This window comes from Macaca fascicularis, chromosome 4, assembly GCF_037993035.2.
Source record: "Macaca fascicularis isolate 582-1 chromosome 4, T2T-MFA8v1.1".
NCBI lineage: Eukaryota > Metazoa > Chordata > Mammalia > Primates > Cercopithecidae > Macaca > Macaca fascicularis.
The window spans coordinates 103679263-103705637 of NC_088378.1; the positions used below are offsets into that span (position 1 = coordinate 103679263).

General features: G+C 37.7%; 1 protein-coding gene across 6 annotated transcripts; it reads right to left on the minus strand.

Moving 5' to 3' along the window:
• Positions 1 to 3441: 3441 nt before the first annotated feature.
• Positions 3442 to 23313, minus strand: OGFRL1 (opioid growth factor receptor like 1). Of its 6 annotated transcripts, none has more exons than XM_074037693.1 (8): positions 22954 to 23313; positions 18766 to 18852; positions 18534 to 18612; positions 16856 to 16903; positions 15699 to 15777; positions 15535 to 15601; positions 15279 to 15424; positions 6715 to 10994 (listed from the first exon to the last, which is right to left on the minus strand). In XM_074037693.1, exons 1-8 carry the CDS (start codon positions 23185 to 23187, stop codon positions 10334 to 10336), a joined length of 1401 nt encoding a protein of 466 aa, XP_073893794.1. In that variant the 5' UTR covers positions 23188 to 23313; the 3' UTR covers positions 6715 to 10333. The 6 variants fall into 6 exon arrangements, with proteins under 6 accessions (XP_005552646.3, XP_005552645.3, XP_073893794.1 ...); XM_065543860.2 differs by having other exon boundaries at positions 16733 to 16903; XM_065543861.2 differs by having other exon boundaries at positions 18534 to 18615.
• Between the last annotated feature and the right edge of the window lie 3062 nt (positions 23314 to 26375).

The following is a 26375-nucleotide window of genomic DNA, read 5'->3' on the forward strand; positions in this document are numbered from 1 at the left end:
GAGCCAGGAATAGCTCCCTGGCTCTCAGTTTGGGGAACAGGCTATGTCATTCAATGAGATTAGAAATGTCAGGGTTACAGCAGTACAGCAGGCTCCACATTATCCCAGAGATGAGATCTGGAAGAGCTACTATGTACAGTAAGGCATGCTGTCAGACATGATTATATCCAAAGACCAGTTTTCAGAGACCCAGTAAGGTTTGTTTCCCAAATGGAAGCATTTGGACCTACTTCAGAACCTACCAAACATAAGCACTGGCCAGGTAGCAAACACGTTAAGTGGTGAGTAAGCCTCTTTCATGAAGAGGACTCTGGTCTTAGGTTAGTACCGCAGCACAGGTCAGCCCACTGAGTGGGCTGATGCTCTTGAATGCATTCTGTTAAGAGGTGTTCACTGAGTTAAAAAGAACCACACATAGCAAAGCCACTGAAAAGAGTCACATAGCTTGGGTTCCCTCAAACTCTTGCATCTACAGCTTTTAGAGGAGCAGAGTTATGACACCTGTCCATCCCTCACCTTCATTATCTGCAAAATTAGGATCCACACTCACTGCCAACTATACAAGTCTATAATTTCCCTTCTCATTTCTGGACATCGAAACAGATAAAATGAGGAGAAATTAGTTGAATGCCATATATATATATATATATTTTTTTTTTTTTTTTTTTTTTTTTTTTTTTTTTTTTTGACGGAGTCTCTCTCTGTCACCCAGGCTTGAGTACAATGGCACGATCTTGGCTCACTGCGACCTCTGCCTCCCAGGCTCAAGCGATTTTCCTGCCTCCGCCTCCCAAGTGGCTGGGATTACAGGCGCACGCCACCATGCCCAGCTAACTTTTGTATTTTTAGTAGAGACGGAGTTTCCCCATGTTGACCAGGCTTGTCTCAAACTCCTGACCTCAGGTGATCCACCCACCTCAGCCTACCAAAGTGCTGGGATTACAGGCGTGAGCCACCATACCTGGCCTAGATTTTTGTTTTTCAAAGAAAATAAACATGTTCAATTTCTATTGAAAACAATGAGAATTTCATTTCTTCTGTATAGTACAGGGGTGGTGCTTTGAGGGGATAAACAGCTGAACAAGACAATGACCCAAGACTTCCAGTGGCCTCATTTTAATGTCACAGTACGAAAATATCTATAATTTTGAATTTTGAAAGACGAATGTTTCTTTAGCACAAAATTCTTCATTCTTCTAACTCCAGTTGTAAGAAAATAATGGCAATTAGGCCACCATGTTCATAGAATTAATTGCATACACATTTTTAAATAGTGTTAACTTTAAGTGGCCTCCCAATAAGATATGAATTACATATCTATTTGGAGGATTGGAAATTAAAGTTTCCAGCTTTCAATAAGAATCAAACTGATAGTGTACTAAAAATAAACTAAGGTCATCTGATTGAAAGGCTTCACGTCTGTCTCACACTCCAGCTCTTTCCTTGGATGAGAAGAAACCATTTCAAAAAATTATTAAGGGAGCAACAAAGGGCTGTTGTACATTCATTACATTCACAGTGAGGGAAATTTTCTGTCCTGTCAATATCCGTGTGTCTAATATAAAATCATTAATTCCATACCTGCTAGCTTTTTTAGTAAAACTATATTAAAATTAAACCTTACAGTATTTGTTTCAACCTATAATCCTGGTTAACATCCATTTGATTAGACTGATTTTCATTAAAATAAATGCTACACAAGACCTGTCATAACTAAGCATCTTGTTGTTGTTGTTTGTTTGTTTGTTTGTTTTGTTTTTCTAGAGCCCCAGCAGCTACTATTAACGAGTGTCTGGAATATGTTCCTGGCATTTCACCTACACTCTCTCCAGTCCTTCCAAGAAATTCACAAAGCAGGTATTCTTACCAACAAGAGACCAGACACCCTGAGAATTTACACTCCTTCCCCAAGACCACACAGTCAATTATAATTGATGATGTTGCCACTTGTACCAAAGTCCATCTGGCTTCAAAGCCTGCTCTCTCCCCATTCAACAAAATGTCTCTCTGCCCTTACTTTTTTTCCCTTCAGGGCTTTTTCTTGAACTTCTCTTCCTCACAACAGTTAAATCATTCATTTAAAGATGTCAGACAACCTCAGTGTTCTAAGGTGAGTTGTCAGATCTCATTTGGTTCACCTTGTCTACCATTTATCCTTTGTTTATTCATTCTTCTTGTAACCTCTTTCTTTTCCAAAGCTGAGAGCAGACAAAACTAGATATTTTAATAATAACAAAAATATATACCATTTGAGGAGAAAATATTTGTATATTCTTTGGTAGTGAATACGCAATAGTTGTAAAAACAGAAGAATGTTAATTACTGTAGCAAAATTAATAAACCCAGTTTTCCTGAATAGTTGAATCCATGCTTACTCTCAAATCTGTCTCTTTAGTGTCCTATTTTAAAATGCTCTTCCAATTAATCCTACATATTCATGGAGATAATTCCAAGGGCAGGGTAATCTTTACTTGTTCCCCATATTAGTCTGACAACTCATTCAGTCAAGTTGCCAAAGCCTAAAATCACCCACAACAAGCCAAACTGCCTGTCATCATTTTTATCCAGGCTGGGATTTCCCCTCATGCCGGAAATACCAGCTTGTCTGTTTTGCATCTACTTTAGGATTAAAATAAGGAAAATGTTATGAATCTTTTCCCAGAATCTCTCCCGTATTAAAATTTACATTCTTGCAGAAGTGCAGGCTCAGTCCTGCATTTATTACTATCCTGAGAATCTTCGTTTTCTTTCACTTTTTCAATACCTTCAGACATTCAATCTGTGGGGAAAAGAAAATCGTATTTTCTGTTACCAGAATGTATTCATTCTTCCCTTATGAAAATGACTGCATGTGTGCACTTCTCTCTCTACTAAACCATTCATACAAAAGGCTGAAGTTAAAATCATGCTCATTCACCACTGAGGCTATTATTTGCTATCAGTTTCTCAGTTATGCACAATCTAACTTCACTCTCTTACTACAACTTATTCTTAGTTCTTTCATCCTCTCTCCCTGCTTATATAGAATGCAGCCAAGCTCAAATGTTATGCTTCTCCTCATTTTTGTCTACATTGTCCTGTGAGTCTTAGAGTAACCTCTTCACTTTCATCTTGCAATTTCAATTTTTCTTAATCAAAACTTGACTACTTAAATATTAGCCTACCTAAGTGAAAAACATCTTTCACCTTCATTAGCTATTCATATTCCTTCATCTGTAAGAAAAATATTTTTAAAACTGCATTACACAAAGAGATAACAATCAATATCCAAGTATTTATATATGTGATCTGTTCTGTAGAATCTGACAATAAAAATAACTTCATATATACATATGATTCACCCTTCACAATATTTATTTTTTAGAATAAAAGAAAATAATGTTAGTCTTATATGTTAATCATAAAAAATACATGTTTAATGACAGGAAAACAGCAAGTCACTTTTTCTAGTTCTTTAAAAATATTTTAATCGTGCAAAATCACCATAATGTACTCTAGCACAATGCTAAAATGTTAACTAAGATGTAGTGGCTTTTATTAGTTTTACAGGATGTATATTTGGCAATAGTTATTAAAAATAATTACTCAAAAGGAACTCTAACTCTATTATTTTAGAAACAATATTTTAAAATACAGCAGTAAGCAACAGAAACTATTGCTCTTTATACATTTTTGGCATAACACTGCCATACGGTTACAGAATTATAAAATAAGTATTTTATAGTACCATACAGATCCAGAAACTGGTTACAACTTCTACCACATACACATGGTATTGGTACTAACAAACATGCACGGCATTCTGTAATTCATACTGCAGTTGAATACAGAGCACAGAGAAGGCCCAGTGGCCACTGGAGAATCAGAGCTTATAAGTAAAACACACGTCTATGTAACAATCGTAGCCATTTTCCTGAAATATTTAAAACACAAGAGACATAATAGTTTCCAAAATGACATAATCTGCCGTCCTTCTTCTTAGATAATACTAAAAAAGAAAGATTACTTTACTTAGGAAACAACTTAAAGCCCTTTTTAAAAACAGGAGGAAAATGCTTGTCAAAGGACCTAACATTTTGCTCTCATTTGTTTCTCACAATTATAATGCCACACAATACGCTGTCAACTCTTGACAGTGTGGGAGTTACTTCACTCACAAACCACCTACCACTAGTCTTTCTCTTATCTGCAGCCAGTCCATCAATTTAACTTGTAAAATTACCAACTGTTGCTACACACAGGCAAAGGAATTAAACTTGGAGCTGATCATTTAATTACATCTATCAGTCTACTGGAGGGCTTCAAAGCAGAGTAGGTGGAATTCATGGTTCAAATCAGAGTATTAATGGGATCTGTTTGCACACCAATACCTGATCTCCTTGGCACAAATACAGAGCTGATTCTTAAAGCATGTCCCCACAATAAAGCTTTTCTTAATCATTCGTCACCTGCTTCCAATAATTCTGGCACTTACACAAACTTATCAAGGGTTATGTCTTTATTTCTGTAGTGAGTTTCCTGTTGCTGTTTCTAGACTTTTATTTCATTTGTGTTTTATTTTTCTTCACATGAAACAAAATCTGTTAGCACTGGAAAAAAATGTTCATTTGACTAATGAGTGCAGAACGTAAATGTTTCTTAGTACCAAAACTTATTATCTATCTAATTTCTCTAGTTAATGTAAATTGTTACACAAACTATAATTTAAAAAGTAAAACTATGACAAACCCTAAAGCTTAAATATTTTTAGAAAAAAAGGTATTTTAGCACAGTAAGTGACCATTACTGCCTTTTCTCTGAATCATTTTATAAGATTTTATATTAATATACACCTATGAATGAACAACTTCCCTCATTTTTTAAATTAAATAAATAAGGGTGACGGAAAAAACTCATATTTCAATGTTTCCCAAGATCGTTAAGATATGACTACAATTTACTAGTGCCCAACTGCTCACAATTTTCTAAATAACTACAAAATAAATTATAGCAGGTATTTTATGAGAACTGATATCCACCAAAATTGTGTATGGAGTCCATGATGGCCCATCCTCCCCAGAAGTCAGAGCTCACAGTGCCCAACACCCTCATTATCCAGGGCAGAATCTGAGGACCCATCCTGCCAGTGGAGAAGGGTGGAGCCCAGCACTGGCATCACTTTCCTGAGACACCCACACTGATTCTTGTCCCTTCTCCCTCTCTGAACTCTACTTCCAGCCAGTTTGGGTCATAACACAAAACATTTCATTGTATTCTCTACATGAAAACTTTAATTCAGGAAAATAAACATATTAAGAGGTTATTTCCCTCAAATAACTGAAACAATAAACTTCAAAACAGAATAAGAAAAAAAAATGACAAAGAACACTCTCTGTAATCTAGGAAAAATGCAAAAACAGTGCTTTTTACATGATTCTAATGAGACTACAGCATAAAAGTTTTTCAAATTAGTTTCAGATTTCTCCAACTGCCTACTGGAATTAAACTTTTAATAATTTCTCTAATATAATTCTATTTCTGCATCTGTCTACATCTAAGAAGAAGCAAAACATAAATATTACTTTAGTAACTAAGGAATGTTTAAAATGAAAATTGGGCTAAGTAGCTAAACTACCAAAAGCATAAATAAATGTAACAGACAGTATAGTTAGTCTTTCTTACTCTAAACACTTTTTGTCAAATATAACACATTGTTGAATATCATGATGAGGACACTTCTTTATGAACCGATGCTATCATCCCAAACAGCAACTTCTCCAAAATGATAAAGCACCAACTAAATTTCATTAAAAGAACTGATATTCATGGTTTAGAAAGTTCCCAATGATGAGATTTTATAATGGAGTAAAAATGTAAACTTCTGAATGAATACCATTTACATTTGTTAAGGCACATCTGGATACCTCCAGACAGTTGTATTTATAGCTATATTACTATTAATTTCAATAGTAAGGGATATCTAAAAACACATTCTGTCCCTGAACACAATCTGCTGGGTGGGTTGGATAACTAGTACTCACTGTCACCCAAGAGATTACCCACACAAATCTTTTCCCGTAATAAACAGTACAAAACTAAAAGAGAAGCCAGCAAATGTACACTCCTAATTTTCTAGATCCTACATTGACCCAGGCCATTTTTCTCTACAACTTCACCTACATTTAATGATTCTAGCGTGTCTAAATACAGTCTACCTTATACTCAACACATATACCCCAAATGAGAGAGGGGAATTTCCTAAGTGGAAAACAAAATAGAAATCTTCAAAAACATTCCTACAACAGAAGATCGCCACTCACCCCAAACAGACATTAAAGACGTGTAGATGTAGTTACAATCACGCAAGATCAAGAATATCCTTTATATCTTAGATTAGAAAACAAAGCTTTAGAAGAGCCTCAATTATAGTTTTAAAAATGCTTGATTACTCAGTATGGATGAATACTCAGCCATAACTCTATTATAAACTTGAAAATGTAATATTCAAACAATTACCCAAATATTCTCCCCTGACTTGGTTAAAACAATTTTTGACCACTCAATGTTGAGGTTCATTTACTACTCTGATTTTTCAAAGACTAACTCAGATGTAACACTGTACTGTTTTTCCTTTCCACCACATCATACTTTCACTCGGATTAAAGTATAAAAGCTAGAAGCAGGATAGGTAATTTTATATGACAAAATATGAAACAATGACTATGACAGGCATTATGGCATTTTCATATGTTTATATTTTTAATACTTAGCAAAAAAATACTTAGAACTTCTCTAGTAACTCCTGAGTTATAGATTTTATTTTCTCATTGACGCTGGAAAAAAAGTAGTCCCAAAACCTAAATTCAAAATAAAACTATACAACATAATTTTTGAGTTGACAACCAGACTTGATTTAGAGAAAGTAAACATATTTTCAACTCTATCATTAATCTTTTGAATTTCTCATGAGATCGAGCATGAAAATGTATAATGGTACAATTATAAACTCATGTTATAAACTCTTTCTCTACTGTACAGAAATATATCTTATAACTATATGTCACTTTACAGTATTTCAAAATAGTTTCACATAATCTCCTTTGATATATGAAAGCACAAAATATTAGAAATTTTCTAGACTAATCAAGCGATATAACATCTATTTGCCATGAAATGCAAGTTAGTATTTTATCAATAGCCAATATTTAGTATCCTTGTACTCCACAGTACAACAACAATAAAGACTATAGATTTGTAAAGATCTAGTAATATTTTTAGCTATTTGGTCATGCTTCACTGCATTTTTTGTAACAACTTCTCAATGAATTTCTGCAAGCATGTCGTAGTTTTTAAAAATACAAAACATAGGAGTCAAACCCAGAGAACTGTTTCATATATAAGACACACATAAATACATATCTATAGATCTTATTTAAAAAACTAATATACAAAGCATTAATAGAAAAAATTCTAGACACTCAATGTTTTTCTCCAAAAGGAATGATATCCTTTTACTTGTTCTCCACTGAATGATTATCTAAGTTATTTAGGGATTAAATGTAAGAAACATACTATTCTATGTGAATATGCATTTAAAAACACCATAGTGGGAAAAGGCCACTATTTAAGATGGATGCCAGGAAGTTTTCCCCTTGAGACTAAATATTCTCAAATTTAATGGTACAATCTAATCAAAATCCCTATGTAGGAATAGTATTCTAAAAATTAAATTGCTAAATGAAATGTTTTTACTCATAAGGGCTCTAATATACTATAATTTCTAAGTAATTCAGATTATATTCATTGATTTTAGTATCTGGTAACTTTATTAATATCATAATATCTGGTCACAGTATTTTAATATTATGCATTTAGAAAGTGGTCTGAACACTTTATCATATATATAAAATTGGTAAGTTATTTTGAATTAAATTGTGTTTCTACAATTCAGCCTAATTTGACAATCGCTTCTCATCCTCTAAACCCTGTAGAACTATTTACTGAGCTCTATGGAAACATAGCTACAAGCACCACATAAGAGTGTCCATGTTTTTCTTGCATGTAAAATAGAAATTGAAATGCAAAAGCTGACTGCCAAATCCTAATACTCACAGAACACTAGGAAAACAAAAACTGGCATATTATGGGAACTAAAAATGAGAAAGTGTTCCATACTATACTTATTGGAATAGAACGTACAACAAAGGTGCTACTGAGATTCATATAAAAAATTAGAGGTAAGCAACTGGCATGTTTCATGTAAACTTCAAAGCAGTAAAATCATATTTCTAGAGGCATACTGTAAGTGTGATTATTTTCAAGGTATCCATTGCGGAAAATGTAGATCAATAGAGGCAACAGAAGATGACATGTGATATGAAGTAGGACATATTACAAATTCCCTGGGGGAATAAAATGAATAGAACTTTTCTTAAAAGCCTAACAAAAAAGTTAATTCATTCCTAAATGAAATAAAGTATAAATGTTTCATCTATTCATTGCTTTAACCATATTTGTATGTATGCTTTGAAGTTCTTATCACAGTGTCTTTTGATTTATAATAATAATTAGTAATAATATAGAAAACAAAACTGTTCTTAACCAGTGCTATGTAACATAATAAGTGCTTACTAGAGTTGCATATATGAACTTTTAAATTTGTTCTCAATTTTGAAGTTTGATAACTTAGAGATGCACAAAACTATACTTTTTTAAAAAGACACATTTGGGCTAAACAACATTACTAATTTCATAATCCACAGAACACTGACATATTCATGGTTTAAGGGACTACTGTCCTGTTCACAGTGCAAGAGGCATGCCTTTTAAAAATGAATAATTTCTTATTTTTTAATTATTCAGTCATTTACATTCAGAATCAACCATCAAATTTATATGGAACAGCCACAGAGAGCAAAGTTCTTATCTTGAACTTTTCAATCAACATGTGTTTTTAAGCACTTAATACTGAAAACAGTGTTATTAATTTAAACAAAGCAAAATCTTGAAGTCATACAATTAGAAGTCCCACTCTGTTCCATGTAGATTTCAATATAGATCATCCTAATGTACACAGTGGTCCCTTGATATCTGTAGGGGGTTGGTTCCAGGACCCTCTGCAGTTACCAAAATCTAGAAATGCTCATGTCCCTTATGTAAAATACTTTAAATCATCTCTAGATTACTTACAATACCTAATACATACAATATAAATGCTATGTCAATAGTTGTTATACTGTATTGTTTAGGGAATAATGACAAATAAAAGGACTGCACATATTTAGTAGAGATGTAACCATCCATTTTTTCCAACAAATATTTTCAATCTGCGGTTGGTTGAATCCACAGACGCTGGACCCCTGAATATGGAGGGCCAACTACACTAGAAACACACATGCTAGCTGAGAAAGATGGTGGCTTAAGGGCATGGAAAGAGGCAAGGAGGTGAGGACAGCAGGACTGACAGATAAGCTGGGGAGGTCACAGTTCCACAAGGACATCCATTTCACTTACCAGAATCTACAAATAAACACGTTGAGGTTGAGGTACTGGAATCAAAGAATCCAAATTAGTTTCTGAATACATTGGAAAAGATCAAACACTTACAGTAAAAAAAAAAAAAAAAAAAAATCAGCCGGGCGTGGTGGCTCATGCCTGTAATCCCAGCACTTTGGGAGGCTGAGGCGGGCAGATCACAAGGTCAGGAGTTCGAGACCAGCCTGACCAACATGGTGAAACCCCATCTCTACTTAAAAATACAAAAATTAGCCGGGCGTGGTACCACATAACTGTAATCCCAGCTACTTAGGAGGCTGAGGCAAGAGAATCGTTTGAACCCGGGAAGCAGAGGTTGCAGTGAGCCAAGATCATGCCACTGCACTCCAGCCTGGGCAACAGAGCGAGACTCCGTCTCAAAATAAAATAAAATAAAATAAAGTAAAATAAATCCATAAATCAGGTAAAGGTATAGCAATCCAATGAAATTATCCTCTTTATTTCCTTCATGTAGACTATAATGTCTCAAAAGAATGTATTTTGCATACCAAATACTACATGGTAATTTCTAGATACTCTGCAAATATTTTCAAAGTAATTATTATACACAAAATTTGAAAATTCACATCCTAAAAGCATTGCAGAATACATTCATTTATGGGGTCTTATCTTAAATCTCCTTATTAGTTATTCACTTCATTGTCATCCAAAATAAAAAAACAAACAACAAAATGCTTATGACAGAAATCACAAACAGATGGCTAAAATTTGAAATTGACCTCATCTCTTTTCTTTAGGATAAATGATACAGTAGTTTTTTCCTCTCTAACCTAAACTGGCCTATGGGTTTTCTGATAATTCACTGTGCTAGTACAACATCATGGCAATTTGTATTTCCAGGATTTTCACTGTCTTGGTTATGATTTTCACCGTCTTCATTATTTTCAGGAGATACACTCTCCTTTTTTTCTGTGGGATTAGTACCTGTTTTCTCGGATTGAGAATTCACATTCTCAGCATTACTGTCCTCTGTATTTCTTGGCTTGGCAGCTTCATTGCTGGGCTCTGGGCTGGGCCTGTCTGTCTCTTCCACAGGCTCTTTTGGTGCCACTTTTTTTTCTTCAGCTGTTTTGCTATTTAAATGAACAGCTGAGGAGGAATTTTTGGAGTCCTTGGCTTTTTTGTGCATAGAAGTTTGACTGTTATGACTGGAGGCGAGAGGGGAAGACATTTTCTGGGCTTTGCTTCCCTCCGACTGTTCTTTTCGAGGCGGTCCCCAGATAAAGTTCTCTGAAGGCGTGTAGTGTTTCTGGGCGAACCGCAGGAGCTTTCTCCTTTCTCTTCTGTCTCTAATTGTATAAACAAAATACTCTAGAGCACTCTGCTTAATATTGGGAATAGTATTCTCCACAAGAGCTTCATGAAGAATAAATTTTACAAGAGGAGATTTAAAACTTTCATATCCAAGCTCACCAAGGCTTTTAAGAATACGAGTGATTCTTAAATAGTTGTGCTGGGACCTGGAAGAGAGGATTGAACAAAATGAGTGGGGGAAATCAGGTGCAGGAAGGCAGGAGAATGAAAACTATTGGGAAAATATTTTTTATGGAAATGTAAGCCGTGGAAATATGCCGTGTAATGACTTTTTAACTCTATATTTGATACCATTAAGAATAATCCAGAGGGTATTAAATCCTTAGGCCACAATGTAATGTCAATCTATGTGAAAGTCAAATTTATAAAATAAACTTCCCTTGTCTGTTGAGTTCTTCACATTAGAAAAATATTTAGATTTAAATGTATTACCACTGTTGAATTGTTTATTACTGAAAATACACTGAAGATGAATTTTCTAACAGAGCATTTATTTGCACCAACATGAATGTACTGTACTCATCACAGGTAACCGTTGCTAAACATAAACACATTAGCTAACAGCTGACTGGTGCAATTTATAGTGCCAGCTGATCAGCAAAATCCACCACATAAGCCAACTCGTAAGGATGGTGGCAAAAACCACTCTGCTTTGCTAGAACAGTTCTGACAAAGGATACAAAACTGACTTATTTAGCAGAGCACAGTTTAACAGTTAAGAGCATGGGCTTTGGAGTCAGACCTGAGTTCACACCCTGGCTCTGTAACTTACCAGCTAAGTGCAACTATGTTTCTCTATGTCTCAATATCCTTATCTGTAAAATGGGGAAAAGTGCCCACTACTTACTGGACTGTTGTAAGAATCAAATGAGATGATACACATGCTCGGTACATAGAACTCAGTAAGTACTAGATACTATTTAAAACTATTAGTATTATAATTTAAAGATATGAGATTAAGGACCACAATATTTGTACCTATCCCAACTTAACCTAATTTTCTTCAATCTCTGGTCAGTCTCTCCTCCTCTTTCCCTATCTGATGATTTTAAATCTTATTTCTAATGGCCTTGATTCCAAGGGTACATTTTCCCCCAGATTACACTAACATCTTTCCTCTGTATCACAAAACTAATGCCATTACTGGATGAATGTTTGCCAAATCTATTTTGTCACAATTCATAATGTAACTCCCCAAACTCACTCAGCTCAATCTTTGCTTTATTACACATGCCTTGTCAAATTCTAAAAGAATCATCAGCCACATGTATTAATCATAGGTGTTGTCAACAGCCCAGGTATTTATTTACCCAATATTGCCACATAACCATAGCCATCACTTATTTCTAACTTCCTAAAGCCTGTTTTATACCTCATACACGGAACTTTCTGCAAACATTATATATACCTGTCCTAGCTTCCAAAAATGCTTAAAGATTTTATTTTGAAATAATTAGCAAATTACTTGGGAAGCAGGGATAAAGATGTTGATGAATTAAGGGATGGCAGGGTATGGTTCCATGGCCTTATGTTTCAATGAGAACATTTCTTTGCACGAAACAAAAACCTTAATGTTTCAGACTAACCAAACACTGGAAAAGCTCAGCCCAACAGTTGATCATCTTCATCTTTCTGGATGTTTACTAAAAAATTATTGTCTTAACATTCAACTCTGAAGCCCAGAGGGTAAAATGCAGCACAGATGTCTCAGTTTTATACATCTGTATTTTTAAATAGGAAGTAACACACTTGAGACAATACAAATTTGGGTACAGTTAAGACAATGTGTCACTAACAGCAGGAGCAACTTAGTTGTTACATTCCTGTGGAGTTTGCATACTCTAAATACTTAGTGACAAAACCTTGGGCAATTCTGCTTCATATGTCTGTGAGAAAAAGATGTATAGAAAGGTGGAAGAATTTGTTTTTTAAAAAAGAGGAACTCTATGACTAAAGAAAATTTACTATATTTGCAACCAGCTCAATTTTATATAGCCAATCCTAGATGAATGCTGAAGTTAAAATTTCTGTACACATTTACTATATCTATATATTCTCCAATTAAAAATATTTATATAAAAGTATAAAAGGACAAAAACTTGGGTTAAAAAATGATGAGGATCCTAGAACAAAACTACAAAATATAGCAGTTGGGTGTTTCAGTATGACTTGTAATAAATGTCATAGTGAAAGACTAAATGGTATAGAAGAGACTGGCTAAAATCCTTATAGTGTATAAACCATCTTAGGATTACACAATAGGCAAAAGAAAGAAGCTGAGGTTCCAGACAGAGGTTAAGGGTAGCAAATAGTGTTGAAATTGCAGAAAGACTAGGGAGGTAAAGAGAGAAGACATACAAGGTGAGAACTAGGAAACAGAAAATAAAAGTTAAAAGGCACCCCAGAGTCTAAATATGACTCAGTAATCCAAGTTGATTACAAACAAAATTGAAAACACAGTCTAGTGGTTGGTCCATATATTTGTACTCTCATGTTTGAAAATATTTTGCCTCTTTTAAGGTCAGTTGTTCACTCAATGTTATTTCATTTCACCTTGATTCAATATTTTCCTCTGCTTAGTTACTATAAATATATTGAGTTCCCTGCCTACTCTACTCAAGATGCTATACACATTAAAATACAAATAAGTTATGACATTTAACAATAAGTCAGAAAAGGACCCAATTGAAGAAGAAAATAGAATAGACGTTTTCATAGAATCCTCTATCATTTGTTCAAATCTAGTCAGTAAAGATGTTTTGCAACTAAACTAGAGAAGAAACAGCATGTTTTCTGGCAGATTCTCAGTTAATTCACAGCTTGAAAAGCTCTATGCTGACAATAGGTGGCAGAAAGAAAGGATGGGGCACAGGAGTGAGAAGTGACTTAGCTCAGGCTCCCTTCCCCTGCCTCAACCCTGGAAATTGTTTAATTAAAGCCTTAAAAAGAGACTCTGTTTCCACGTATAAATCAGAGGATATGACAACAAAACTCCAAGGAGGATTTAAGCTGAAGACCATATTTTATTCATCATTTATTCATTCAATAAAAATTGACTAAGCAAGATTGCTATTCCAACCAAAAATAACAAGTTTGAGGTGAGTCTCTAAAATGGTAGTCGTTATGTACATGAAAAATGAGGTATTATCAAATCCTTTCAAAAGATTTACTTTTACTTTTGCTGTCTTTCATGTCAATAGGCTGCTTGCATGTAGTTCTTTCACAGTGTAACATAAGTATTTAGAAACTTTGTCCAGAGCTAGCCACCTGCATTGCTTAGGTACAAGTATATATACTTATGCTTTAAGTGCCCTATATAAGTCAAATTTAACTTCAGTTATAAGTTAATGGGTCTTCTAGTCAGGAACATAAAGCTTTATGTCCATATCTTTAGTGTTTTAGTACAAACTACCATTTTAATATCATTGATTATAAGTAATAAAGTAAAAAGAAGGCTTAACATTAATATTTATACCCATCTTACCAAAGCAAGATGAAAGTTCTATAAAAACACACAAAAAATAGTTAACTGGTGCACAAAACTCAGACTGCTGTGGCCAAAGGAAAATTGCTTAGGTTAGTTTTAACTTTTTTGCTCTTAGTACTTGCTCAGTTTAGCTAATTATAATATGCTTAGAAGTACTTTAAAGCTGGTGGCTGTATAGGCCAGCATTCATAAATAATTCAGCTATGATTAGTTTAAATGTAACTATAATTTGTTAAAATTTAACTATAATTAAAAAAGAAAAAAGTTTGCATATGAAGAAATATTAAGAAAAATACACTTTGGTTATGAGTATTAACAAAAGTTATAAACATCCAACCAAATGAATACAGCAAAACAATTCCAAATAAACTATGTTAAAATGTTCTTCATAAGTTTTGGGACTTATTACCCAAAAATGAGGTTTTGTTTTTTACCTTAATAGTGAAGACAAGTGTAATTTTCTCTCTGTTTTAGTAAAAAGTATGGACCCATCTCATTCTTATAAAATGATTTTTATCCATCATAGGCTTAATTCATGAATTTAAGAAGGCATCATGCTTAGAAACAGATTATGCCCCAAGAAGCTTACAGCCTACAAGAAGGGATACACAGAATTGTACACGAGCAGTAACAATAAACTCCGAGAAATGTGGCATACGGAGGAGGGGAAAGGCAACATTTGGCTGTGGGCAATAGGAAGGTTTCAGGGAGAAACAGATCTGAAGCTGAATAACTGTGTTTCTACCTAGAATTTTGTTCCTTTTTGTTGTTGTTTTGTTCTGTTTTAGAATGTGATACAGGAATGTGATGCATTTCAGACTAGCTTTTGAATCCAAATTCCTGGTCCCATCTCATCTGCTGTTGTTTCTGTGTTTCACAGAGAACTCTGACCAAGGGAAAATAACTATGCTGGCCCCTGATTTATCATAGGGGCTTTACTTACTCATTCAGGTGCTGAAATCTTTCCTGCCAGTTAACAGCCCGAGCAACATTTCCAGTTTTATCAGTCAGTTTTATTCCAAAAAATTCTAGCATCATTTTATAAGCCAGGAGGAATCTTCTAATCGCTTCTTTTGTTTTTTTGAATTCCTAATATAAAAAGTGAAAAAAGTCAACTGAAATGATTCAGGAGCTACAAGGACAGTCAAATAGCAATATTATTTGGCCACCCTGTATAAAATGAAATGAGTTTGCATTACCTCAATTTCATACGTAGTTAGTTCTTTAGCATAGAAGTTCAAGCCTTGTTCTCTCAGGGGGAAAAGCCTATTTTTAAAAAAAATAAAATTTTTCTATGAACATTGTCTGGGAAACATACATGATTAAATAGGACATGGTTCAAGATAGATAGTATGTAACTGACCATTGAATGTAAGTGTGGTTGTGCTCCAGTTTTTCATAATCTCCTTTCCATTTATTTAGAACTTCTTCAATGTAAACACCTAAATAGTGAATATTTAAAAATGAATCAGACATTTAAAACATTGTGAAGGCATTTTAAGACTCGAATCACTTGAGTTTTATATTAAAACTTGTTTAAATTTAATAATGGCACACAAGAATAATGCTTTTAAAAAGATGAATACCCTATGCCCATATATTCAGTTATGTGATAAATCTAATTTAAAAAAAATAATAGCACCTCAAATTGCAGAAGGTTTTGTTGGGCAATGTACTCTAAAGCAGAGCTGGGCAAACTGTGGCCTGCCAGCTGTTTTGTAAGTAAACTTTTAATGGAATATAGCCATGCACATTCATTTATGTACTGTCTATGGTGGTTTTTGTACTACAATAGCAGAGCTGTGTAGTTGCAATACAGACCCACTGTCCCCCAAAGCCTAAAATATTAACTCTTTACCCCTGTACAGAAAAAGTTTGCCAATCCCTGCCCTAGGAGTTATATAGTTCTTTAAATACTAGATTGGTTCAAAATGAAATGCATCCTAGGGAAAAAGAAAGAAAGGGGAGTAGAAAGGGAAGAAAAGAAATGAGAAGGAGAAAACAAAGGGGAAGGAAAGGGAGAAAAGAAAAATGTAGGAAAAAGTTGTAAGTGCTTACCCAATGCTGTGCCCATATTACATAGAGTGCACATTATCTAGCTTAGTCTTTACAGAACGCTCCCAGTGTTATGATCCTCATTTTAATAATGAAGAAACTGGACGAGTTGTTCAAAGTTACACACTAGTAAAAAAAAGTAAATCTTGGAGTGCAACATAGATCTTTCTGGTTCCAACAAGTAAGCCCTTTTTACCCCAACCATTTTTCCCCTACAAGAACTCACAAAAACAAAATCCTCCTGGTTCCTATGTCTGTCAAGGTCCTTACAATTGACTAGCCATTCAGTCAGTCTTGTAGGAAAAAAAACCCACAGCAATATAATATTTCTCCAAACATAACTCATCTCATTCTTGTTTCCTCCAGAGAGCACCAGTTTACAGTAGAGGCCCATTCTCGGAAGGCTTGGTAAAAAGTTGCTTTGAATCATATTGTTGGCTTTATTGGCATGTTGAAACCATTTACCTCTGTAATTTTCCATTTGTTTTCCTTTCCAATTACCACTCCTCCTGCCTGATAAGTGAAACATACTATTGCAAGATTATGCTTACTGGCAAGTAGTGTGTGTGTGTGCATATATGCATGGGTGTGTATACTAGGGAGGAAAGTGAGTTAATATAATTTATATAATAAACTAGGATAACATTTTATGTGACTTTAGCTAAAACTTCTGACCCCCACCAATCATAAGATTTCAAAATAAACTTTGTAATAAAGATGAACAAAAATTCAATATATTGCTTGAAATTACTTTTTAAATTAATATTTACAAAATAAATTCCTTAGTAGAAAAAAATAGAGTTAAGTACTATCATAGCTTTATGTTCAATATTTTTAATACGTGAAGGCATTCCTTTAGGAAAATTGTATGAAATTCAAATCAGACTCAAATTAACAATCTATCATTGCATTTCTTCAAAAGATTTTTCTACCCCAAGTCCTAACAAAATGAATAATTTAGCCAATATTTTTCCATTAGTAAATAAAGCAGCACATTTCTATCATTAGTAAATATAACTGTGCAATTTTATCCAGAGGTTTCCTTCTACATCACAGCAGACTTTTGGGATACCAGAAAGCTAAAGACAAGTAGATCTGGCCACGTCAACAATGTTCTCAAATATTAACTCACACTGGCAAGTCTGTCGGTATACAATACTGGGACTCCCTCCTCCCAAACTCCATCCGGGCTTTAGACCTCTTGCCTCGAGTTAGTTCACCAAAGAATGCAAGGTCCTGCCACTTGAAAGCCTTGCAATCTATCACCTTCATTCCATGACTCACAGTGCTGTGGAACTGGCTCAGTTTCCACTGAGAGCAAATAGCAGAAGCCAGGGCAGTCTGACCACCTCACATAGAAAAGGGCTCTTGGGAGAGAAGCCAGCTTTGCTAGGGTGACCTAGATAAAATTAGGATGACCACCATGAACCACAGCATGATGCCTCAATGAAATATGCAATGTTGTGGTCATATTACCATAGCAGCTGCATCTTCTCACTATGGGTTTGGAAAATATCCTAGGAGAGCAATTGCAGAGTTGGGAAGGACACAAGTGTATTTGGCAGGGTTGGATGGAGATCTACTGTATCTGCAGTTCCCTTCCCAGAATATTGGAACTCCAAACAGGAATTGCTGTAGATTCCTGATACCTGAATCTGAAAACTGACAGGAAAGATAATTCTAAATACAAACAGCACTTTTCAATCACATGCTAAATAATTTTCAGCTATGGTACAATGGAAAGAACAGTGGACTCTAGAACCTGCAATTGAGTGACCTAAGCTTTAAGTCCTAGTGACCTAATATTTGACATCAGAAAGCTGTATTTGATCTTCTCTACTGTTCCTTAATAACCTAAAATTCTGTGGTTCTATACATCTCCTCTCTCTTCCTCTCACAAAAATTGTCCCTACTATCTTTCAGATAATAGTGATGTAAAAAAGGAAGATACCATTAATCCATAGCTCTTCCTCCAGAATTTACCAAGTGCATGCTCACAAACCTATGGTCTAGGATGTGGGGGACACATTAGACTGCATAGCAAAGTAAATCCAATCAATGAAACAAACCACAAAATAAACAAAGAATAACCAAGAGTATGTGATTGTTTAAAGTGCAATTTATCAAGTAGTACGTTACTCACCATCTGGCTTGAATGGAATTTTATTCTTATAAAAACGAAGATTGCTCAAGTCATTTTGATATCGGATATCTTTGAAGTTCTGCTAAAGGAAAAAATAAATCAATCTCCAGCACATAGAAATACAGTAAAGGTACAAGGACCCTTCATGCATGTTTTCTCAGTGGCACCATAAAAATTTAAAAACAGAAGGAAAATAGTTTACATTTGAGAACATAACATTCTATACTCTTACTGGGTACTGGTGTCGGTACTTGTACAAATCCCTCGCAGCATAAAAACTTCTCTTTGGTTTGGCAGTTGCTTCAGTGGAATCACCACCCTGAAATAAAAAGTGAAACTCTGTTTACATGTTGACGCAAGATAATTTCACAAAGAAATTTCCAGAACAAACTTATAAGGAAGAGCCATAAAGAAACCCTGAAAATTGTCAATCTGTTCAGATTAATGAAAATATTATAAATGTTCCTTTAATAACGCTTACTAGCAATATTTCTTAGCGTCCTGTTTTTCTTATTTGAACCAATAATATTTGTCCTAAGATATATTACTGAAAAAAACACTTTATTATTAACCAAAAACCGAAAGAGGCCAATGTTATGGATCAATATCCATCAGAAATAGAACTCAAAAAGGAATTCAATACATTTATTTACTAGATGATTATGCAAGTGATTCTATGATAAAACTTACTTCAGAATATTTTACATAATACTAAGAATATGTTAAGATACTAAATCAATTCTGCAAAGAAAATTTTCATTAAATTTGCAACATTTAGCTGTATTTAGAAGTCAAGTAATATTTATGAAAAGAAAAGATTTTAAAACAAACTATCTTTCTAAACTCCATCCTTTATAACACCATGACAGGTACACAAAGGCATGAATAATCATCTATTCACTGAATAATACAATGTGATATAAATATTTAAAATATATGCACACAAAGCAATAAAATGCTCTTAAATGGAATGATGTCCAATTGAAATAACTTATATGTAGAAGTTTACTCATACTATTTAAACTCTAAGCAAAATTCCTATCACCATGAACTGATTTTTAAAGTATAAGATGTGGGTTAATATAATCGATTTGCATTCCCTATATGTACTATTATAATGTAGGAGAAAGTGCTGATGACAATGATGAAAAAGAAAAACTTTAGACCTTTAAGAGTCATTAAAAGCTTTGCCCCAAATTCTTTTCTCCTCAACCCCTGTCCTCCATCTGTGTTGACAGATTGGCATCCTCTAAGTAATTTTCACACATTTTTGAAGAAGCGTGATTCTCACTATTACTACAAGTACCGAGTTACTTCAACACCAAATCTTCGGATGCTTAACATTAGTTACTCTGTCATGTTACATAATCAAGAAAAAGCTTCAATTCTGGTCCTTGCCACAAGTTTCAAAATAGCTCTGCCTAGCAAGTTTCTGAATCTATTTAGCCTGAGCTACAACCATATGAATCATCATCCTACATTTGTATAGAAAGCACTCTCCATTTACAAAGCACTTACATATATAGTGGAATAGACAACAAACAGGGTTGACAGTCAAAAGGCATTATTTCATTTGATTCTTAAAACACACCTGACTGACAGTTAATTAGTATTTCCATCTTAGAAACAAGGTATCAGGAGCTTAGACAAGTTGCACACCATCCAGAGTCCAGTGACAGTGCAAGAACAAGAATCCCAGGCTCTGGGTTCAAGTCCAGGTCTGAATCAATCTCAGTCACACTAAAAAATGAAGGATATATGGAAACCTTGGTGTAGTATCAGTAGCCCAAGACTTGGAGTCAGAAGACTAGGAATCTTAACGCTGCTACTTGGTATTTGTGAGGCCTTAAGCAAATCATTTAGCTGAATCTTAGTTTTATCATCTCTGAAATAAAGATAATGACTCATGCCCTACCTATTTCTCAGGATTATCATAAGAATCACTGTGTCCTGCCAGCATCTGCTCCTGCTCTTCCAACCCCTATTCCCTTTGGACTCTACCCAGACCCCTTTCACCTGCTCAGACAAGGATTCTGTTGTTCAATATTGTTCCTCTTTCCTGGATCATCAAAATTTCCTTCTCTTCTGGATCTCAAACAAACATGCTGCAATATCTTTAATATTAAAATAATAAATATACAAAACATCCTTGACCCAAGCCTACCATCAATTACAGATCCATATATCTACTCCTTTTTTATAGTAGATCACCACCAAAGAATTGCCCATACTTTCTGTCTCCTTCTCTTCTTTCCCCATTTTCCCCTGACCCACCTCAATCAGGCTTTTGTCCTCACCACTCCAAAAAAATAGTTCTTGTGAACTTCACCAATAAATCTCCATCTTGCCAAACCATTTCTTAATGTTCACCTCAGGTGACTTCCCAACAGTACTGGGCCAATTAAAGCATCCCTCCTTCCTGAAACTGTCAGTATTTGGCTTACAGGATACTACACTTTCTTAGTTTACTTTCTATCTCATTGGGCACCCCTTGTCAGCCTTCTTTTTTGGCTCCTCCTCCTCTTCACACCCTCTAAATGGAGGGGTGCCTAGGGTCCTCATTCGTCATCACTCCTTGATAACCCCTTATCTTCCTATGCCTTTAAATATCATTGATCTCAGATGCTGAGGACTCTAGTCCTGGACTAAGTCTCCATTCATAGATGTAATTTAACTACCCAACAAATAATTAACTACCCAACAACTCTACTTGGATGTCTAATAGGATATGAAACTCAAGAGAATCTTTGATTTAACCTCCACAGCTGCATTCTCCCTAGACTTCCCTGTCGTGGTTAATGTCACCATCATTTGTCCAATATTCAGAGGGACTAGGACGATGCAATGGAAGTGGTGTGAAGGAGTCAGTCTGGGATACGCTTTAAAAGTAGCCCCAGTATTACCTGCAAGTGGATTGGCTCTGAGAAACAGACAACAAACAGGGTTGTCAGTCAAAAGGCAAAATTGAAAAGCAGATTTTTTGGGGAAGTCAGATGGTGATACTAACAAGAAAAATTAATCATTAAAAGGGAATAGGGAGGGCTGGTGTAGTCTACTAGTTACTGGGGTTGTGACTAACTGACTGAACATTATTAAAATGTTTTATATAGATGGACCTGGTAAGTTGGCTTGAATCTTAGCTGGTATTTTTTGATATTCCAAATTTCTGTAGGAGGTTACTTAATTGGGAGACAAACGGAAGGGAAAAACATGAGAATGCAGCATCTAATAATTTAATAAGATTGAATTAGCAATGCAAAACAACAGCAGCAAACCAGACACAGGGGCAGATGGAAATTCAGAATTCCACAGGTCCAAGGCGCTGGTATCAGTGATAGACAGACTTGGGTTTGCATCATCCTCTCCTTCAATGATCTTGGGCAAGTTTTCCTTTCTCTCTAAGCCTCAGTATTCTCTAAAATGGAGACCACACAGCAAACCCCCACCCCAAAATTGTAGGTCACTTAAATAACACGTTTAGCACAGAGCCTGCACTAAGACTTTATGATTTCCTCCTCACCTAAATAGAGTTGATCATCAAGATGGTTGAGGCAGTGTTAGCTGTAATATTTAGGTTATGATTCCCCCAAAACCCTGTGGTCACATTGGACTTTGGGCTCCGTTTTCCCAATCTCCATCGCCCCTAGCTGATAAAGAGAAGGGCCTAATGCGGAGCTCAAACCTGAACCACCTCTAGGATGCACACTTTTTCAGGGAGCCGACTACATATTTCCTCCTTTTTAAAGTTCCTGATTATTTTCAGTGCATCAGAGGTTAAGGGGGTTACGTATCTCTTGCCTAACCTCTCCTCCAAGCTGTATTAGTCAAACGGTTCAAACACAGTTGGATCAACAAGTCTTCTGGTGAAATGAGATTCGTGAAGAATACCCTGAATCCTAGGTTGAAAGGCCTGAGTTGGGCAGAACAGTGACGTATGAACTTCAGATGGGGGCCTACACTTACGACGGTTTAGACCCCACTGTAGGGGAGAGCGCTGGCTGCCTGCACTTGTAGCCCCACCTTATTCTGAGTAATTTTGTTGTTGTTGTTGTTGCCAATAACACGGACTAGAGGGGTTGTCACAAACCTCTATTTTTAGACAGGTTCCTCCCACCCCACCTTCGCATAACCCAGCTGCGCTGCAGAGGCAAAGAAAACACCCATTCAAGTTGGGTTCTGCCTTGAACCGTGCCCTCGGCCAGGCCCCAGGCCGGCAGTGGGAGGGTTCGGCGCTTTGGGCTCCTGCAGGCCCCCGGGCTCCACTGGGAGACAGGTCAGCCGCGGCGCAGAGGGATCGGGTCGCAGGGGCGAGCAGCCACCTGGCGCCCCTGCCCTCCCCGCGCGAGGGCGGTTTGGCACTTGCCCCTCTGGGGCGCCGGGGCGCCCTGGCCCGACCCGAAGCCACCGCTGGGCCGCGTACCTGCTCGGCGCCCGCCGCCTCGGCGTCCTCGTCAGGCGCGGGGCTGGAGTGGGACCGCCCGCCGGCTCGCTCCGGGGGCTGCGCGGGCTGCTCGGGCTCCTGCCCCGGGCCCTCGCTGCCGCCGCCCGGCCCTGGCTCCTCGGGCTCGGGCTCCGAGTCGGTCTGCCAGGTGGAGTCGCAGTCCTCCACGGTGGTGGGCTCGCGGAAGCTGACCCCGCCGAGCAGGTTGCCCATTGAAGAGGCGGCGGCGGGCGCGAGGCTGCGGGGCTGCGGGGCGCGGGCTGCGGCAGGCGCTCTACGGCCCGGGCATGGCCGCGGTGAGGGCGCTGGGCGGCAGCCTAGGCGCGCCCGCCCCGCACTGCCTCAGCGCGGCGAGCGGCGGACAGGCACCCTCGCGGGGAGGAGCTGGCGGCCCCGGGACCGCCGCCGCGCGCGCCTGAACCCGCCCATCCGGCTCCTTCTCCTCCCCACAAGCGGGAGAGGCCGCCTGCCCAGAGTTCCCGGGGGAGCCAACTGCAGCCCCCAGCCGAGCGCCGCCGGCCCCTGACCGCGCCTTACTTCCTCGTTTCTCCCCGGAACACCTGCCTTCACGCGGCCCCCGGCTATCCCCGGAGTGGATCGGGGTCGGCTGCTACCCTCGCAGCCCGGAGCCGGGGGACGCCCTCCCGGGGCATCTCCCAGCTGAGCGGGAAGAGGGATCCCGCGCAGCTCCGGGAGCTGAGGACTGGCGTGGACATGATGTCGAGGAGGTGTCACCGTCAGCAGGCGGGTCCTGTCCGCACCCCCTCCCCCTCTCCCTGGTCCAGGAGGAAGACACTTTAGCTGCAGCAGAAGACAAAAGCTGATGGTGCTGGGCACCATGTAAACAGGAAATCCCAGCTGCCGCGACTGTACTTAGGGCAGCCACCTAGAGTGCGTGTGGTCTTAAAAAAGTCAGAGCTATCAGTCACCTCATCTAATGAGCGAACGTCTCGTGAAACAAAAGGAACAGTAACAACTGGACGATCACATTGATTTGTGGGTAACCTTACACCCACTCCAAACTGGTGCCCTGGATAGGCAAAAATCTCGGAATCGTAGAACATATGGCTGTTTCTAAGGGAAGAAGCCTTGGCCCTTTGGTCTCTTCTGCAAATGAAACAAGGAGGGAGAACTGTGTTATAGAAGTACTTTTTTCTTCTTCTTTCTTCCTTTTTGAGACAGAGTCTCCCTCTGTTGCCCAGGCTGGAGTGCAGAGGCGCGATTTCGGCTCACTGCAACCTCCGCCTCCTGGTTTCAAGCGATTTTCCTGCCTCAGCTTCCCGAGTAGCTGGGATTACAGGCGTGAGCCACCGCACCCAGCCTGTAGAAGTACTTCAAGATAAGGTAGCATTATCAAATACGTGACCCAGAGGAAAGTGACTGTTGTAAAATGTGTATTCTGACTTTCTAACTAGAAGGGAAGCCTCTTTGCAGGCAGCCCCCGTCTCAAAGTGTGTCTGTATTTATAGTGCTGTCAGCTTGGTGGGTGCTCAGTAAACATTTGTTAAATATGGACCGAGAAAAACGAGCTAGATATTTGAAGATTAAACTGTTGAACTTGGAATGAATAGTTTCTTTTTAAATGTTTCATGAAGAAGTAGGAAGCCAAATCATGTTAGATGGACTGTTTCTAAGGGAAGAATCAGGTAAACTGTCTGCCTATTCCATGGATAAATCAGGATTACCTAAGCTCTTCATGCATTGCAACAAGACATCGAGGCTGTGGCTCTGTCACTAATCAGTTTCTGACTTTAAGTAGGTCACATGAACCTAAACTTCCTCGTCTGTAAAATGAGACCAGATCTCTAGAATCCCTTCCAGCTCTGACCTTGTGTGATCCTATGACTAGGAAAAGCTCTGAAGCTAATAAGAAATAGACACGGGATGCACAAAAAGACTTTTGGGGCCGGGTGCAGTGGCTCACGCCTGTAATCCCAGCACTTTGGGAGGCCGAGGCAGGCAGATCACCTGAGGTCAGAAGTTCAAGACCAGCCTGGCCAACATCTGATGAAACCCCATCTCCACAAAAAAATACAAAAATTAGCCTGGCTTTGTGGCGGGCGCCTGTAATCCCAGCTACTTGGGAGGCTGACGCCCGAGAATCGCTTCAACCTGGGAGGTGGAGGTTGCAGTGAGCTGAGATCGGGCCACTGCACTCCAGCCTGGGTGACAGAATGAGACTCCATCCCCCCAACCCCCCGCCAAAAAAAAAGACTTTTTGGTTATAATGGCTTAGCAGAAGAAGATGTGGGGCAGCCACATACCACAGGAATCCAACTGCTCAAAGCTGGGAATTTGATTTTCCATTGGTAGAAGACCAGAACACACTGCAGAAGTAAATATTGTCCATCCAGCCTTAAGTGTTCCAAGATTGTTGATGTAGAAAGTCTAAGAATAGTTGTTGAGTCCCAGGCGCTCCATCGGTTGGTCTAGGTGTATGTAGATTAAAGTTGGCCACATGTTCTTTGCTCTCTTCCCATTGAGAAGTACTCTTGTTCCTTATTCTTGAAGGAGTTGGCCTCAGTGGCTTGCTTAACTATAGAATATGGAAGAAGTGATAGTCTGGGATTTTCTAAGTTGAGCCATAAGGAACCGTGCATTTTCCACTGGGGTCTCTTGGAATATTCTCTCTGCTAGCCCCATGCTGCCATATAAAAAGTTCAGCTAACTTGCGACTGCCATACTAGAAAGGCCACTTGTGTGTGGCCTCTGGTCATCCTTTGGTCATGGTACCAGCTGAGCCCTACCTTCCAGTATTCCCTGTTGGATTCCACTGTTTTGTTTTGTTTTAATTGAATCCTCCAGACCAACCCATCCACCATCTGAATCCCTTTCAGTGACCTCCGTCGACCCTACTTGGAATAAAGGGACTACCCAGCAAAGCCCTGCTCAGATTTCTGACCCACAGAGGAATGAAATGCAATAAAATGGCTGTTGCTTTAGGTCACTAAATTTTGTAGTAGTTTATTATACATCAGTAGGTGATGGAATGGTGAGAAGTATCTGTGTAACCCTATCTGTGTTTGTGCATATAAAAATTTAAGTAACAGCTGCAATTAAATCCTTCCCTTTTACACCACCTTTTGAAAAATGTATCAGTTTTTATAGGACCACAGATGATATGCCAGATTGTGCAATATATTTTCTAAAGAACATAGTTTTACATGAAGCATAACACCAACTTTATATAATATTTAATCAATTTTAAGTCTAGAGCAATAAGCATGACCACATTGTGCCCAATCTATGTATTATTTTAAAAAATTAATTCTGAAGGTCTGTCATCCCAAGGTTCTATGCACAGGAATTATGCTTCTCGAATACCTCAACTTTTTAAAATTATCCCTACCTTTCAGAGTATTTAACATTCCTGCATCAACAGTAAAGAAGCGTACCTTTGC

Excerpts from the sequence above, each read along its gene's own strand:
- OGFRL1 (XM_065543859.2), bottom strand. The coding sequence starts at position 23,187 with ATGGGCAACCTGCTCGGCGGGGTCAGCTTCCGCGAGCCCACCACCGTG. Across the intron at positions 15,778-16,732 it reads AGGAAACAAGAATGAGATGA|GTGTTTACATTGAAGAAGTT; the intron begins GTTATGTTTGGA and ends TTCACTATTTAG. Across the intron at positions 15,425-15,534 it reads TAACTACGTATGAAATTGAG|GAATTCAAAAAAACAAAAGA; the intron begins GTAATGCAAACT and ends TTTTTATATTAG.